The sequence below is a fragment of the Telmatherina bonti genome (assembly GCF_933228915.1).
Source record: "Telmatherina bonti genome assembly, chromosome: 7".
NCBI classification, from domain to species: domain Eukaryota; kingdom Metazoa; phylum Chordata; class Actinopteri; order Atheriniformes; family Telmatherinidae; genus Telmatherina; species Telmatherina bonti.
Window position 1 is genome coordinate 27189345 of NC_136625.1, and position 18034 is coordinate 27207378.

The 18034-nt window shown below is 38.2% G+C and overlaps 1 protein-coding gene across 1 annotated transcript; it reads left to right on the plus strand.

Annotated features, from left to right (window-relative positions):
• The first annotated feature begins 153 nt into the window (after positions 1-153).
• LOC306758661 (myosin-7-like) lies at positions 154-12334 on the plus strand. Its single transcript, XM_079244003.1, has 39 exons — positions 154-260; positions 465-502; positions 999-1207; positions 1293-1436; positions 1527-1683; positions 1765-1792; positions 1877-1985; positions 2119-2211; positions 2308-2371; positions 2623-2721; positions 2804-2907; positions 3011-3149; positions 3606-3724; positions 3810-3959; positions 4045-4215; positions 4315-4624; positions 4789-4871; positions 5185-5390; positions 5471-5594; positions 5683-5819; positions 5906-6161; positions 6251-6493; positions 6566-6742; positions 6826-6971; positions 7053-7143; positions 7258-7647; positions 7740-7866; positions 7941-8059; positions 8145-8341; positions 8419-8602; positions 8681-8846; positions 8930-9054; positions 9147-9455; positions 9563-9766; positions 9850-10146; positions 10267-10371; positions 10680-10775; positions 11112-11246; positions 12207-12334. The coding sequence occupies exons 3-39, from the start codon at positions 1007-1009 to the stop codon at positions 12225-12227; spliced, it is 5826 nt and encodes a 1941-aa protein (XP_079100129.1). The 5' UTR covers positions 154-260; positions 465-502; positions 999-1006; the 3' UTR covers positions 12228-12334.
• Positions 12335-18034: the final 5700 nt, after the last annotated feature.

Consider the following 18034-nt stretch of genomic DNA (forward strand, 5'->3'; position numbering starts at 1 on the left):
ATGCTTCCCCACCTCTTGCCTCCCCCTTTCTTTGTCATGTCCACCCTGGCATAATGGTCTGTTGTTCAAGGTGACAGCAACAAATAGCAGCACTGGGCTCAACCCAATTTGGAGAATGCTTTCTGTGATAGACAACCTGGATGCCATTTCTATGATATTCATCCCCATATTTGGTTGACTTACAACCTTTATTAATGGAGAGGCAGCCTGGTGTCAGAGACTGGATCCATCTCTTCACTTAACAAGGTTGCCGATCAAAGGTAAGGTAATTGTTATGGTGGTTGTGAATATTTGGACAAGGCTGACTATTTTGATAGAATTTAGATTAATACAATTAGTCTCTGTGGAAAATGTAGAAAATTAGTGACTGATTTAACGAAGGGCAGTAATTCTCTTTTCATTTACATGTGTAAGAATGTGGTAATGTGACCTTTGTTTTCCTCCTGTCTACTTAACACAAATAGCAAAGATTCAAATTTCCTTCAGGGTGACAACACCTCAGGTAAACAGCCGCAACTCGGTCTTGTCACAATTATATTTTTAGCTGGTAAATGTGCATGGAAATACAACACACTAATTTCTGCTTTTTTCCTGACTCAGACACATTTCTGGTCTTATGTAAAAACAGTAACTTATAACGATCAATCTGATGTAAATGTTATCTGTATCTGTGTATCTAATGTTGAGGACACCTTCATGCAGGCTTACTTATTTATGCTTTAAGATTTAAATAGAAAATTGACAATAAATAGTTAACTTTTTCCAACAGGCACTATCATTAGTAGAAATATTGTATGTTTGCAATAATACACAAACTTGGTTCAGTAGAACCAATTAATTCTCTTTAGTGTTTACTAACTGTTTACTAGACAGCTTTTGGTTCATTGGATTGAACCAATGCAAACACATGCATATACATGTGTTTGCAAAAAGCAACCTCAACAGCTACTAAAAACACATTTTTTCTTTTCTTTTCTTTTTTCTTTAATGGGCTGAAGGTTGAACCATGGGTGACGCTGCCATGGCAGAGTTTGGGCCTGCCGCTCCTTTTTTGAGGAAATCAGACAAGGAGCGTCTGGAAGCCCAGACCCGTCCATTTGACATGAAGAGGGAGTGTTTTGTTCCTGATCCTGAGGTTGAATACGTCAAGGCAACCGTTCAGAGTCGTGATGGTGACAAAGTTACTGTCCATACTGAACATGATAAGGTATCAGCATCATAGAAATTCTATTTAGCTGTATACTAAATACAAGTGTGGATATTTTCATACAACCTGTTTTGTCCTCCTGCAGACCGTCACAGTGAAGGAGTGCGATGTGCATCCTCAGAACCCGCCAAAGTTTGATAAAATTGAAGACATGGCGATGTTCACTTTCCTCCATGAGCCAGCCGTGCTGTTTAACCTCAAAGAGCGTTACGCAGCATGGATGATCTATGTGAGTCCACTGACTGGTTCATTTTTGCACACCGATATAATATTAAAGCATCTGAAAACACTACATGTCATCCTTCTCTTGACATGCCAGACCTACTCTGGGCTTTTCTGCGTGACTGTCAATCCATACAAGTGGCTGCCAGTCTACAACCAGGAGGTGGTTGTTGCTTACAGAGGAAAGAAGAGGAGTGAAGCTCCTCCTCACATCTTCTCCATCTCTGACAATGCCTACCAGTACATGCTGTCAGGTAAATCAATCACTTTTAGTCTTCATGTTTTTCAGAAATTCTGATGTCATTTTTCACCTATTTACTATTTATTTCTCACAGACAGAGAAAACCAGTCAATCCTCATCACGTAAGTTGTATTATTGTTCACAATCTTGGTAGCAGGTAGAGTCATAGTTCATATCCTTAAACTTTTGGGGTCTTTAATATTCAGTGGAGAATCCGGAGCTGGAAAGACTGTCAACACCAAGCGTGTCATTCAGTACTTTGCCAGCATTGCTGCTGTCCCAACTGGGAAAAAAGATGCTGCTGCTGAAAAGAAGGTTTGTAATACATATAGTTTTAAATTTTAGATTAAAATAACTTCATATATAAATGGTAAGAGACAGTGGAAGGGCGTTAGTTATTCAAAATTGCTGATGTGACTGAGATTGTTTTTTTATTTGACAACATCAGGGCACACTGGAAGATCAAATCATTCAGGCTAACCCTGCTCTGGAGGCCTTTGGTAACGCCAAGACCATCAGAAATGACAACTCCTCTCGATTTGTAAGTGGATAAATGAAGTGTATTTTGTTTACTCGACTACTATAAACCCTCTTTTTCCTGGCTGAAAATATAAGTGAACAACATTTTTCCTTTCAGGGCAAATTCATCAGGATTCATTTTGACAACAGGGGGAAGCTGGCCTCTGCTGATATTGAGACTTGTACGTCAAACCAAATTTGTTCTCTATGCTGCACATCTGTGGTAGGGTTCCACAGTGCTGGAGCTCAAGCTTGTACTAGTTTAGCATCTCAAAAATTCACTCAGTTGTGATAGTGTTCAGGTTTCCTAACCAAAGACAAATAGTTGTTTATAGAGAAACAATAAGACAAGGCAAGAGAAAGATAGTGATATACCACATTTCATACATACAGTGTTCTGATAGGAAAAATGCTTTGTACACACTTCAAACAGACCTTCTGGAAAAGTCCCGTGTGACCTACCAGCTCAAAGCTGAGAGAGACTACCACATTTTCTACCAGATCTTATCTCAGGCAAAGCCTGAACTCCTGGGTAAATATGAAAAACTTCAATATTTATGCCTTGCCTGCATTACTTCATGCATTTTATAATTAACCTTTTTGTGTGATTCTAGAAATGTTGCTCATCACCAACAATCCCTATGACTACGCCTTCATCTCCCAAGGAGAGACAACTGTAGCCTCCATCAATGACTCTGAAGAGCTGATGGCCACTGATGTGAGCTGAGTCTTTAGTTAACAGCAGCAAACCATTCTTAGCAGGATAACATTTGGAAACAAACTAAAGAAATACTAAAAGGCGATTTCTTCATTTCTGGAAGGATGCCTTTGATGTTCTGGGATTCACTCAAGAGGAGAAGAATAGTATTTACAAGCTGACTGGTGCCATCATGCACTATGGTAACATGAAGTTCAAGCAGAAGCAGCGTGAAGAGCAGGCAGAGGCGGACGGCACGGAAGGTAAACATGTTATGTTAAGTCATCTCAGCTCTTTATGGTTGTGTCAGATAATCTGGAGGTATCTTTAAATATGTATAACAATGTATATAAGCCGCCCTGCGATGGACTGGCGAGCTGTCCAGGGTGTACCCTGCCTGTCGCCCAAAGCCAGCTGGGATAGGCTCCAGCTTCCCCGCGACCCTGGATTGGAATAAGCGGTTCAGAAAATGAATGAATGAATGAGTGTATATAAGCCTTAAATAAAAGGTTTTCTTTTTCTAGAATGATGTTTCTTAAAATTGTGTTTAGTTTAGTGAAATGGACAGCTGACACTGTGTTGCACATGGAAAGAGGAAATGTTTTACTTGATGGTTTGTTTATATTTTATGTACAAACAAATATATCTTGTAGTAGGCTATTTTTATTTTCATTTATAAATATTTCCAGGACTGCAAACTAATAATTTTCTTTACTCAGATACTGACAAAGCAGCTTATCTGATGGGCCTGAACTCTGCCGACCTCATCAAAGGTCTCTGTCACCCAAGAGTCAAAGTAGGAAATGAGTGGGTCACCAAAGGACAAAATGTTGCCCAGGTACAAATGGAAGATAGGTTTTAATGGTAGTTCAATGTAATAAAATGTAAAATTAAAATATGCTATTAATTACTTCTTTTTTTAGGTGTACTATGCAATTGGTGCACTGTCTAAGTCAGTGTATGAGAAGATGTTTCTGTGGATGGTTTTCAGAATCAACCAGTCACTGGACACCAAACAGCCTCGTCAATACTTCATTGGTGTGCTGGACATCGCTGGTTTTGAGATCTTTGATGTGAGCATCATCTTATGATGTTTTAATAATCTTAATAATCAGTGAATGTGAACATCAAAATAACAAATCTGTTGTTATTTTCTAGTTCAACACCTTTGAGCAGCTGTGCATCAACTTCACCAACGAAAAACTGCAACAGTTTTTCAACCATCACATGTTTGTGCTGGAGCAGGAAGAGTACAAGAAAGAGGGTATTGATTGGGAGTTTATTGATTTTGGTATGGATCTGCAGGCCTGTATCGATCTGATTGAGAAGGTGAGACATCAAACTGTGAAATGCTCAGATTTATTTTAGATAAAATTTATGAAAATATACATGTTTTTTTTTATAACTATGCATATTTTCCTCCATCAGCCGATGGGCATCATGTCCATCCTTGAAGAGGAGTGCATGTTTCCCAAAGCCTCTGATGCCACCTTTAAAGCGAAGCTCTATGACAACCATCTGGGAAAATCCAACAACTTCCAGAAACCCAGAATTGTCAAAGGAAAACCAGAGGCCCATTTCTCCCTGGTTCACTATGCTGGCACTGTAGATTATAATATCAACAACTGGCTGGTGAAGAACAAGGATCCTCTGAATGAGACAGTTGTGGGACTGTACCAGAAGTCCACCCTCAAACTGTTGTCCTTCCTCTTTGCCAACTATGCTGGAGCTGATTCAGGTATATGGAAATATATTGACTAAAAAGAAAAAAAAAAAACTGCAGCAAATGCATTAAATTTCTATTAAGGTTTCAATACATATTCCAAATAAATTTCTATTAGGATAGCACTATTAAAAGTCTGTGCTATATTGTATTGGTAAATTTGATTATTTCTATTTTAGCGCAAGATTCTGGTGGGAAGGGTGGAAAGACTGAGAAAAAGAAAAAAGGGTCATCCTTTCAAACTGTGTCAGCATTGCACAGGGTAAGATTTTATATCCATTACAATTTTCATATAGTGTACATGGATTAAACTTAGAAAGCAGATAAGTAAGAATTACTGACAAGATATGTAAGCAAAAGTTTTTTTTTAAACTGATGAATAAACAACTTAATTACAGTAATGTGCACCACATGCTTAAAAAAAGAAAAACTGATACAATACCTGAGCTTCCGCAACTCATTTATATAAGTGATGATTATATGTATTTCACAAACACAATGCCAATTTCATATATTTCATATTTCATATGACATATATTTCATATAACTTCAGATTTTGTGTGAAAAACCCGCAGGAGAACCTGAACAAGCTGATGACCAACTTGAGGTCAACTCACCCTCACTTTGTGCGCTGCATCATCCCCAATGAGAGCAAGACTCCTGGGGCCATGGAGAACCCTCTAGTCATGCACCAGCTGCGCTGTAATGGTGTGCTGGAAGGCATCAGGATCTGCAGAAAGGGCTTCCCCAACAGGATCCTCTATGGAGACTTCAAGCAGAGGTTTGTTTTGATGAGAACCCTCATATCTGAAAATGCATATGAACAGAAATAAAAACTTATTTAATGTACTTGTGTAAAAGATACCGCATTTTGAACCCTAATGCCATTCCTGAGGGACAGTTCATTGACAACAAGAAGGCAGCTGAGAAACTGTTGGGTTCTCTGGATATAGATCACAACCAGTACAAACTGGGACACACCAAGGTAAGAGTTTTTACAGTTCGTAGAAGATTATATTAATTGCATGATTAATGCCTTATTATTGATTATTAAATCTTTCCTTTCAAAAAAGGTCTTCTTTAAGGCTGGACTTTTGGGTCAACTAGAGGAGATGCGAGATGACCGTCTGGCACTGATTATTACTGGAATCCAATCTCGTTCAAGAGGTCTTCTAGCCAGAATCGAATTTCAGAAGATTGTTGAACGCAGGTAAATTCACATGACGCACTTGCGTACTCTAATAAATTTGATTGATTCCGCTCAAAGTCACCAACCATCTTATCTGTTCCACAAAGGGATGCCCTACTTGTAATCCAGTGGAACATCCGTGCCTTCATGGGGGTCAAGAATTGGCCCTGGATGAAGATGTACTTCAAGATCAAACCTCTTCTGAAATCAGCAGAGACTGAGAAGGAGATGGCCAACATGAAGGAAGAGTTTGCCAAACTGAAGGAGGCTTATGCAAAATCTGAAGCTCGTAGAAAGGAACTGGAAGAGAAAATGGTTACTCTTCTCCAAGAGAAGAACGACCTGCAGCTCCAAGTCCAGACTGTATGTTTCAACACTGATTTTTATACTTCCATCAACCTCTTTATGTGCATGATGGTCACACTGTTATGTAATGATGATTCTTTTGACAGGAGCAAGATAATCTTTGTGATGCAGAGGAGAGATGTGAGGGGCTCATCAAGAGCAAGATTCAGCTGGAAGCAAAAATCAAAGAGCTGACTGAAAGGCTGGAGGATGAGGAGGAGATGAATGCTGAACTGACAGCTAAGAAGAGGAAGCTGGAAGATGAATGCTCCGAGCTGAAGAAAGACATCGATGACTTAGAGTTGACTCTGGCTAAAGTAGAGAAAGAAAAGCATGCCACTGAGAACAAGGTAGGATAAAACAGTGTTTATGAGGACATTTTGCCGTGATGGCTGTCAGGACTCTGATTTGATTTGCAACAGGTAAAAAACATGACAGAGGAGATGGCAGCATTGGATGAAATCATCGCCAAGCTGACCAAGGAAAAGAAAGCTTTACAGGAAGCTCATCAGCAAACCCTGGATGACCTGCAGAGTGAGGAAGACAAAGTCAACACCCTGACCAAGGCCAAGGCCAAGCTGGAGCAGCAAGTTGATGATGTGAGAATTAACAATTCCAGGTGAAGGTAAATAAATACAACCCACATGGGCTGAAATAAGGAGTATATTTCATCTTTCTATAGCTTGAGGGGTCCTTAGAGCAAGAGAAGAAGATACGTATGGACCTTGAGAGAGCAAAGAGGAAGCTAGAAGGAGACCTAAAGTTGGCCCAAGAGAGTATCATGGATCTGGAAAATGACAAGCAACAACTTGAAGAAAAACTGAAAAAGTAAAATGACATTTTTTTTAAGACAAGCAATGAATCTAATGAATGAAGTATTCTATACATTTAACTTTGTATCCTCCACAGGAAAGATTTTGAAATTAGTCAGCTCAATAGCAAAATAGAGGATGAACAGGCCATGGTTGCCCAGCTCCAGAAAAAACTGAAGGAGCTGCAGGTAATAATTCACACAGCAACCATCCTGAACTAACAAAGTAAAATACATTTAAAAAGTTGTCATTATTCATACTAGAAAACTTTAATTTTGTCATTTGCTTGGACTTTGGTGTAGGCCCGCATTGAGGAGCTGGAGGAAGAGCTTGAAGCAGAGCGAGCCGCCCGAGCCAAGGTGGAGAAGCAGAGAGCAGACTTGGCCAGAGAGCTGGAAGAGATCAGTGAGAGGCTGGAGGAGGCTGGTGGAGCCACAGCTGCCCAGATCGAGATGAACAAGAAGAGGGAAGCCGAGTTCCAGAAACTGCGCAGAGACCTCGAAGAGGCCACCCTGCACCACGAGGCCACCGCTGCCACCCTCAGGAAGAAGCAAGCCGACAGTGTTGCTGACCTGGGAGAGCAGATTGACAACCTGCAGAGAGTCAAGCAGAAACTGGAGAAGGAGAAGAGCGAGCTGAGATTAGAGCTCGATGATGTGGTCTCCAATATGGAGCAGATTGTCAAGTCTAAGGTAAATCATTTCCATGGTATCGTCTTTGGACGACCAGAAGTTTTCTATGCTCTTACCATTCATGTGTCATTTTTACTGTATTTTGTTTTAAGAACAATTTGGAGAAAATGTGTAGGTCTCTGGAGGACCAGATGAATGAATATAAAACAAAGTCTGAGGAGGGACAGCGTACCATCAACGACTTCACCATGCAGAAAGCAAAGCTTCAAACTGAAAATGGTATGCACTTCATTTTATGAGCACATTTCATCTATGATAAGAAGCATTTCCTTTAAGCTAATGGCTTCATATAGGTGAACTTACAAGGCAGCTTGAGGAGAAGGACTCCCTGGTGTCTCAACTCACCAGAGGAAAACAGTCCTACACACAACAAATTGAAGACCTTAAAAGACAACTGGAGGAAGAAGTCAAGGTAGTGAACCAAAGCTACTGAAACCACACTGGATACAGATTTCATGCTGATACATGCAAATAATTGAAGTTTACTTCCATTTAAGGCCAAGAATGCATTAGCCCATGCTGTGCAGTCTTCTCGCCATGACTGTGACCTGCTTAGGGAGCAGTATGAGGAGGAGCAAGAGGCCAAGGCTGAACTGCAGCGCGGCATGTCCAAGGCCAACTCTGAGGTGGCTCAGTGGAGAACAAAGTACGAAACTGATGCCATCCAGAGAACTGAGGAACTGGAGGAAGCAAAGTGAGTAAAACATATTTAATCTGGAACAACTCAGAAAAGCTACAAAGCTACCCTAAAAATAATTTTCTATATGATAGAAAGAAGCTGGCTCAGCGTCTGCAGGATGCTGAAGAAGCTGTTGAAGCGGTGAATGCTAAATGTTCCTCCCTGGAGAAGACCAAACACAGACTGCAGAATGAGATTGAAGATCTCATGGTGGATGTGGAGAGGTCAAATGCTGCTGCTGCTGCTCTGGACAAGAAGCAAAGAAACTTTGACAAGGTCTAAGTTCATTACCCACCATAAGATTTCAGTACAGGTATGAAGGAATTCCTTTAGCTAAATCTGCACTTTTTTCAGGTCTTGGCAGAGTGGAAACAAAAGTATGAGGAGTCTCAAACTGAACTGGAGAGCTCACAGAAGGAAGCCAGGTCTCTGAGCACTGAGCTCTTTAAACTGAAAAACTCATATGAAGAATCACTCGAACATCTGGAGACCATGAAGAGGGAGAACAAGAATCTGCAAGGTTAGTAAAATAATCCTTAAAACATCCTTAATAATCTACCTGCAGCATAATATGTTGATTAACTGTAAAAATTTGAATTTTAGAGGAAATATCTGACCTTACTGAACAAATCGGGGAGGGTGGAAAGAGTATTCATGAGCTTGAAAAGATTCGAAAACAGTTGGAACAAGAGAAGTCTGAGATACAGACTGCTTTGGAGGAAGCAGAGGTACCGAGCAAAGTTCAACAATTTGAAGTTGAAAATATTTTGTCATTCAATAAGAGCCATCTTTTCACCTTGTCTCTCTACTTCTATACCAGGCCTCACTGGAGCATGAAGAAGGGAAGATACTCAGAGTCCAGCTCGAATTTAACCAGACTAAGGCCGACATCGAGCGCAAACTGGCTGAGAAAGATGAAGAGATGGAGCAAGCTAAGAGAAATCAACAACGAATTGTTGATACTCTGCAGAGCTCTCTTGAAGCTGAGACTCGCAGCAGGAATGAAGCCCTTCGTCTGAAAAAGAAGATGGAGGGAGACCTCAATGAGATGGAGATCCAGCTCAGCCAAGCCAACAGGCAGGCAGCTGAAGCTCAGAAGCAGCTGAAAGCTGTTCATGCACATCTGAAGGTTTGGGTTTTTCTTTTCTTTCCTTGTTTTTACCTGAGAGTAACCATGAGTTTATACTTAACAATTTAAACTACACATATTGTTCTTATAAATGGTTTATTTTGCAGGACGCTCAGCTCCAGCTTGACGACTCAATGCGAGCCAATGATGATATGAAGGAAAACATAGCCATTGTTGAGAGACGCAACAACCTGCTTCAGACTGAAGTGGAGGAACTGAGGGCTGCTCTGGAGCAAACTGAGCGCAGCCGCAAACTTGCTGAGCAAGAGCTGCTGGATGTTAGTGAGAGGGTGCAGCTACTGCACTCACAGGTGAGACAGTATTGTGGCTATTTCTCAGATATAACTGCTGAATTACTGACCAAGTCTGAATGTTACACTTTGAATCTGAACAGAACACCAGCCTGATAAACCAGAAGAAGAAGCTGGAGAGTGACACATCCCAGCTTCAAACTGAGGTGGAGGAAGCAGTGCAGGAATGTAGAAATGCTGAAGAGAAGGCCAAGAAGGCCATCACTGATGCTGCCATGATGGCAGAGGAGCTGAAGAAAGAGCAGGACACCAGTGCTCACCTGGAGCGCATGAAGAAGAACATGGAGCAAACCATCAAAGATCTGCAGCACCGTCTGGATGAAGCTGAGCAGATCGCCATGAAGGGAGGCAAGAAGCAGGTGCAGAAGCTTGAAGCCAGGGTGAGTGCTTCTTTAACTTCTGATACTATATACAGAAGGCTAGATTGAGTTATCAAAGAGGCCAGCAAAAGAAATGGTATATTAGCAAAAAATGTCATTATAATATAATTCCTCCAACAGATCAGAGAACTGGAGAACGAGGTGGAGGCTGAACAAAGGAAGTCAAGTGATTCGATCAAGGGAATAAGAAAATATGAGAGACGAATCAAAGAGTTGACCTACCAGGTAAGTTCCTATCCTGATAAAAGTGTATAATTAACAGGTTTAAAACATGTTAATAGTACACTTAGTATCACGTTCTACTGACTGGTTTAAAACAGTATTATAATACTAATTATTGAATATACTTCACAAACTAATAGTGGTATTCTGTTGCACCAGCAGAGTTCTGTAGATTTCAATCGCAGGTGTAACAAACCTATAAATAAAAAATCTGTCATTTAACACATTTTATGTTGTCTTTTTTATTTGTCACTTAGTTGTTGTACATGCTGATCCTTCATAATAAAGATAATATGTCTTCTTAATTTCAGACTGAGGAGGATCGTAAAAATCTTACCCGTCTGCAAGATCTTGTGGATAAATTGCAGCTAAAGGTTAAATCTTACAAGAAAACTGCAGAGGAGGCTGTAAGTACTCATAATATTTCAGATACAGAAAAAATACAAACAATACCTATTTAAGCCCACTGCATATATTCACCATCATTGTTCACTTCCTACTGAGTCATGATGATGATTGAGGAGGCAACTAATATGTACATAGAAAAAGAAATAATAACATCATTCTTGGTGTAATTACTTTCCACAAGAAAAGTGAATGAATGAAGAACCATTATTTGAAAAGTGGCATTGCATTTAACTAAAGTCATGTCATTTGTTACAATATTATAATTTCTTGCTAACATACAAATTTCTGCTTTCCATGCTTGGGTTTGATGAAGATTTGGTGTTTCTGCTCTGCAGGAGGAACAGGCCAATAGCAACCTCACTAAGTTCCGCAAGCTTCAACACGAGCTGGATGAGGCTGAAGAGAGAGCCGACATCGCTGAATCTCAGGTCAACAAGCTACGTGCCAAGAGCCGTGATACTGGATCAAAGGTCAGTGAGAGCGCTCGTGTTGCTGCCATTATAATTTTCTGTTGTGACTGAAATGTCAACATAATTTACATGAAAATTACATTATACAAAAAGAAAAAAAAAAACAACTACAACAAAAACCAGGATAGCAAATGAGCACTTGTAAATGAATAAAAAATAAAAATATCTGCAAAAATAATCCAAGTCATCAGGGAATTGTACCTCAGTGGTGTTGTTACACTTTATTTATAGAGTTAGGTACACATTTGCTCTCTCTCATCTGCCATTAAACATGAAAAACTCTCAAAGTTCAGTATCATTTCCTGACAACGTACATAAAAGCATAAGATGGGGGGTATTAAGAGCTACTCATATCAGTGGATACAACAAGAAGAGGAAGCTGACGTTTAAAAAGCAGCTGAGACAACCTTCACCACTCCCCACCTTTTAATGGGTGGGGGGTGGGAGTGGTATTGCATTTGTGTGTTCTTTTATGTCCATGGAAGTATATGGTGTAAAACTAGGTGCCAATTAGAGCTAAGGCAACTGTTTGGGCATCAAGATTGGTTTTGTGCACCTAAAAAAAGAGCAGACAACATATATAGATGAATATGAAGAAAGAGGAATCATTTCAAATAAATAAAACAAAAAAACTATCCTAACCGCTTAGTCCGATGAAGGGTCGTGGGGAAGCTGGAGCCTATCCCAGCAGTCTTTTGGGCAAAAGGCGGGGTACAACCTGGACAGCTCCCCAGTCCATCCCAGGTGCACAAACATGTGACTACAAAATGTGGACAATGAAAAAGTAGGCCTATGTCTGAAAATAAGAAAAATTCACAGTATTACCAGAATTGATTGAGGCTACAAATAAAATAACCATGTAGAAAACATTCAAACTGAAGCTGAAGAATGGTATAAGAGATTAATATTGGATGTAATATTTGTTTAACTCTTTTTTCTTTTTCCTTTCTCTCATTTCAGAAAGGACACGATGAAGAATGAATAAAGGCACATGGAATAAACTAATATTTCTGAGACAGTTGATGTATTGATTGTGTCTCCCTATTTATGTAGTTTATTAGAAGAATAAATTTAATCTGCATCTGAAACTATGCCTTGACTTTTTCTTGCAATCCTACGTGGAATTTCTTTAGTTTCTGATAATGGCCAAAATGATTATGTTATACAAACAGCATTCATATTGCACAACTTCAAAACATCTATCGTCTATCTATCCATCCATCCATCCATCCATCTCTTACCGAATATCTTGAAAGGTTGTATACAATGACAATTTCATTTTAGTATCATTGATGCTTGGTTCTGTGGTTATTATTTCATATATAATTAGTATCTCCAAGTTATGTCTAGTGGGTCTGTAAAAAAAAAAAAAAAAAATTATAAATTTTAGGGTAAAGTTTATAATCATTTAGTAGTCTTATATTAGACACATTTTGGAAAATATAAATTTTGATGTCATGTATATTGCATTTTTAAATCTATGTATCTAGTACATTTGTGATGGACATTATGTCCGTTTTGTAGAACATGGAATCAGTAAATTTACTGTGTTCTTGATGGCTTTAGGAAGTTAAGTACAGCTTCAAAGGACTAATGGATATGGTCAGTGTCATAGGGGATATAGTGTTGTACTTGTAAAAAGACCCAGTAGTGAGTACAGTACAGAGCCGTGATCACAAGCCGCATTGCTGCATGGACACGATAATTTAAACACTATATGTCAACCTGCCCAATAAAACGTCACTGAGTGCATAGAAATAAGTTGTTTTAAGATCAATTTCTTTCTTTTTAAAAAATTTACCACAAGATTATAACCATTCACACTGTTGTGTTTTTTGTTAGATTTGAACAAACACCCCAACATCGAAAAGAAGGGTCACACAAAAATTTAAATGTATTATTTTGACTAAATATATTAATATCAATAATAACCATCTCATAACATTACTATCTATTACTAAAATGGTTTGAATTCTCAAAAGCCTCTGTTTATTAAGGCGTCTTCTCCTTTCAAGCAAAAGAAACTGTGTTATAGGTTGTCTTATTTTTTATGTATTATTTAATCAAAATAAGCTTGCATCAAGTCTTTTTTATTTTATTCATTTTACTTGACCAACTTATCTGCAGTCATATAAGGTCAAGAAATATTAGAAACATTAACAGAAAATGTTTTTTTTTAAATAAGATTTTCCAAAACTGAGAGATGTTATATAAGTACAAATGTATACAACAAAGTAAAACACAACCCTACCTTTTCTGCTGTTTCTGTTGTGTGCAGCTGAGTCTCCAACAGGAAATAAAACTTTTCAATCTTTAAATGTCTTGTAGATCTGAGTGTATGCACCAATACACCAACCACTAACTACATCATTGTCTGAATGAAGGCAAGGAAAAGGGCAAGACAAGAGAAGGACGTATGGAGGCAGGGACACATATTCAACACCTCCTCAAGTGACCATCAGTACATAACAAGCATACCAACAATAGCAACTTCATCTGTAATCAGCTGGCTCAGATTTCAAACTTAAGAGACACAAGGTGCCTCACACCTTCCCATCATTAGACATGTGTCTGCAGAAGTCAGAGGAAACAAGGGCTGTAGACAGGTGGGAATGGGACCTTTAACTGAGGACTAACTGTTCCCCAACGCCTGGAATAGATAAGAGCTAAGTAAAGAAGTTCAGGAGTCTGGCATGATGGCAAACACAGTATGGAAGAAGTATGTCCACTGCATAGAGGACGGTCAAAACAACTTTACCTTTACTGACAAGGTCTTGGTACATCAAGGCCTGCTAGCTACAGTTCAGTGGAAAGTCATTTTTACCTGCACGATGTCAGGTTATTTTGGTGGATTACACATTGTGCTGAAATGACATAATTTGCAGTTTTGACCATTAATATGTCCATTTGAAATGAGCTTTTTAGCCAGCATTGGGTCTGCATCAAGAAAATATCAACACAGGTGGTACAGCCTCCCCATGGATCTACTCTGTTGCAGGGCCTGAAATTCATTTTTCAAAATTGGGGGGGGGGGATTTATACACTTTAGGGGGACATTATCAGTGAGTTAACTACAGGTCTTACAACGTCTTACTTGTTCCTCAGATTAATATGCAGCTTTGAATTGTCGTGCCTTTCTCCTTTCTTAGTTGTCATCTCACATGCCTCTCTCTTATCTTATCCTCATTTTCTTAAACTGCTCACATATTATTAATCGTGGGCGATTTGGTATTTAAAAAAACTATATTCGTGGCAGTAATTTGTGGACTCTGACGTGCACCATGGTTGGATTTACATTTTAACCAGCAGCCTGTGAATGGATAGTCTTGGTGTCAGAAAATTCTGCATTAACATTTGTTTGCTAGCAGGAGGAGAGGGTCCTGGCTATGGAAGCAACTCCACAACAGAAGGAGCTCGGAGAGAACAGAGAGAAATAAATCTGTAGCATCTTTTCCTTTTAGTTTTATGACTAAAACCTTCACTATACATTATTACACACTGCATTATTATATGCATGTATTTCCTGCATTAAAAGAGCTAGGTTTGAGAAAATTGATTATATTGTATGACTTGACATGTCGTGTAGTGGTATGCTTTATCTTTTTTTGTTTTTGTTTTGCATTTTTGTCCATGTTCATTGACACATTCTTCATAAATGACTGTAAAACTGTATAAACAAATGACAACAGAAGTTCACTTTGATCCAGGACACCTTGTCATTTGTGCGCATTATATGAGAAAGAGTTGAGTCTTCCATAAGTTAAATCAATGGATGGATGTGAAAAACAGTGGAAGCGCAAACCACAGATTTTCTTATAGTTCTTTAGAGGTTGTTTAGATCTTCATCCTGTTAATTAATCTCCTTCTTCCTCACCCATTTATTTTTCTTATTGGCATTTACCTCTCTAATTGAGATGTTTCTCATACGCCCAGCTGCAGTACAAAGAAAGGTGGTCCTTCAATCACTCTTTACATCTATCATCCAATATTGCAGAACAAATGCAAATACATGTGCAAATTAAAGATATTGTATTTTCATCTGCAAAAACCTTTCTATCTTCTTAAAGTCTTTGAGAACATTTATCATTTCTGTCTTCAGAGTGAGTGTTATCTCTACATTGGAGCATATGCTGAATGTTGGGAGAAAATTATTCTCATTCAATTTTCATGTTTCTTTTGTTATCAATATAAACTATGATTTTTTTTACAAATATAAAATATCACTGTAATGTTGCTATTTACACAGCTTGCATTTTAAATAACTTTGTTTGGTTTTAAGAAATAGATGAGTTTAATGAGTCTAATCTGTCGTGTAATTTTTTAAAAAGACTTAATTACCTCAGAGCAAGAGGGGCTGCTGTTCAAGTTTCTTTGTCTCAGGGTGAAAATACTCACTTGACAGCACATTTGTACATTTATAAATCAATTTCCACTAATCACACAAATCACTGACATGTTTTTTTTCCTAAAATGTAAATGGTTGATGGCAAGAGTTGAACTGGAAAAAATGTAAACAGTATAATCCTGATTAATGGCAGATCGATGTATTGTAAGGTTGTGAGCATATTTATTATCTATGACTGTCATTCTCTTACAGAGCATGAGCTGTGTATAGAACTTCATGTCCAGATGGTCTGGTTGTAGGATATGCTGAATAAATTTGTGTGTGCATGTGTGTGTGTGTGTGTGTTGTTGTTGGAAAAAGGGTAATTTATGAATACTCACAAACTTTAGATGGTGATACTTCATGGTTTGTTTTCTGTAATAAGCATAAACCGTTCCCTGTCTATGGTGCTGACATTCCTCCTTCCTGTGTGTTGTTTTGTCTGCTTTCTCCTCAGCTGGTATAAAAAAAAAAACAAACAATATATTTTACCTTAACAAGAGAAGGAAAAAGAAAGGGTTAAGTCTTAACTTAACCCAATGAAGTTTCATAGAAACAAATCTTTGTTAGTACATGGACCCCACGATATGAAGCAATAATGTGACATGTTTACTCTTTAGATTTAAACTGAACTATTTTACAGCACCCATTTTCATATGAAGAAATAGGTAAACGGACATTGACAGTCATTAAGTCTTAGTCCCTAAAAGGAACCGGCCTCAAATGAATTTAAATAAAATAATTCAGTATCACCCATTATTGCCAGTTATATCCTCCTATAAATAAAGTCTCAATTAATTTAGTTAGATTATATGATTGCCTATCCAGTCCTTTCCAGTCCAGCAGCTCCTTACAACCTGTCACTAAACCAGGAGGTAGATGTTCTGTAGATGTTCTAAATGCATTGGTAGTTTCAAAAACATGGCAGGACTTCTACTTTACTTTTACTTCTACTTTAGACACACCTCTGCTTATTTTTTATATTATGTTGAAATTATTTCAATCTGATATATAAATGCTGTTATAGAAAGCATTTTGGGCTGCTATGTGATATGAAAAGTGCTACATGAATAAACTTTGACTTTTGATGATTTGATGACAAACTATTAGAATAAATAATAAATGATGCCTCAAAATTACAGCACTATATACAGAATTTTATGCACTGCAACTTAAGCAGGTCTGAACAAATTTTATTTTTAAAAGTAATATTGTTTACCATTTGTTTTTGCTTCAGTCCATTTTATTGACAATCTAATTCCTTTCTTTGCTCTACTTTAAATTATGGATTGTATGTTCCTTACAATCACCTGTTGCTGCTTCTCTATAGGTAGGAATGCTTTGTCCCTCTATTGTGCGTCAGAAGCTGGCCCTCAGCTGTCAACAAAATTGTCAACACTGTGAAGGCAGCCAGCAGGAATTTCACAAGTTATCTTTGTGCCCAAGGATACATTGCTATGCCAGAAATCAAGGACAAGGGTTGTATCAAAGTAAGATCTGACTTCTGTAAATTGACCAACTTCCCATCAACATGTGGTTGAACTATAATGCTTTATCATACTCTGTTGCATAAATAAATAAGATCAGTTAGACAAAATATACTTCTTTTGGTCATCTTCTCAAAACAGGCATTATTTTCTAACCCCTAAAAATCTTTCACCTTTCACATAAACCATGTTATTGATAAAATACTTGTTGATCAGCTATTACATTTACTGGACCTTTGCTGATAGAATTGTAGAATATTTTTTGTGCAGTATCAGCTGCCACTGGAGCAGGGGCGGGTTTACCATTCAGCAAAACTAGGCGTTTGTCTAGGACCCCCAGTTCCTTAGGGCCCCATTAAAGCTGTCATACACTTATGGTTATTTATTACTTAGTAACTTATTACTAACATAAATAATGTTTTTGAAATGCATTCGTTAAACTGCCAGCAGAATGCTTATTATATCATGTGTGTCTCGGGGCCCCCCCTTCAGTCTCCAAGATATTGGATCACTCCATACTGCACATGCGCAGAAAGGACCCAGGAAGACCACAAACCATATGAAAACAAACGGCGCAAAGAGGCAAGAAAAAATAAGAAAAGATGATGAAAAGAAAAGAAAATGAAAAGGAGATATTAATTATTTTATTTCAAATTAATTTTTCGATAAAATCAATTCAAAAATATTTTTCTGCCAAATATATAAAAAAAAAAAAAACCCCATCTCGGTTGGGCCTATCTGGATTCCTATCAATCTTATATCTTTGTATTAATGTTGTTTTATTGTGTATTATCATTTACTGCTGTAGATGTTTAATGTTGAGCTAATTTGAAATTAATTTTATTACTGTTGAGCAGTTTAGGAATTTCTTATATTTGCATCACTAGTTTTTCCTGTCATGCAATCTGTTTCATGAT

Bases quoted from the DNA above. Each gene is read 5' to 3' on its own strand.
- LOC306758661 (XM_079244003.1), top strand. From the start codon at position 1,007: ATGGGTGACGCTGCCATGGCAGAGTTTGGGCCTGCCGCTCCTTTTTTG. The intron at 2,372-2,622 runs GTACGTCAAACC...CACTTCAAACAG, and splicing joins CTCTGCTGATATTGAGACTT to ACCTTCTGGAAAAGTCCCGT. The intron at 8,847-8,929 runs GTTAGTAAAATA...TTTGAATTTTAG, and splicing joins GGAGAACAAGAATCTGCAAG to AGGAAATATCTGACCTTACT.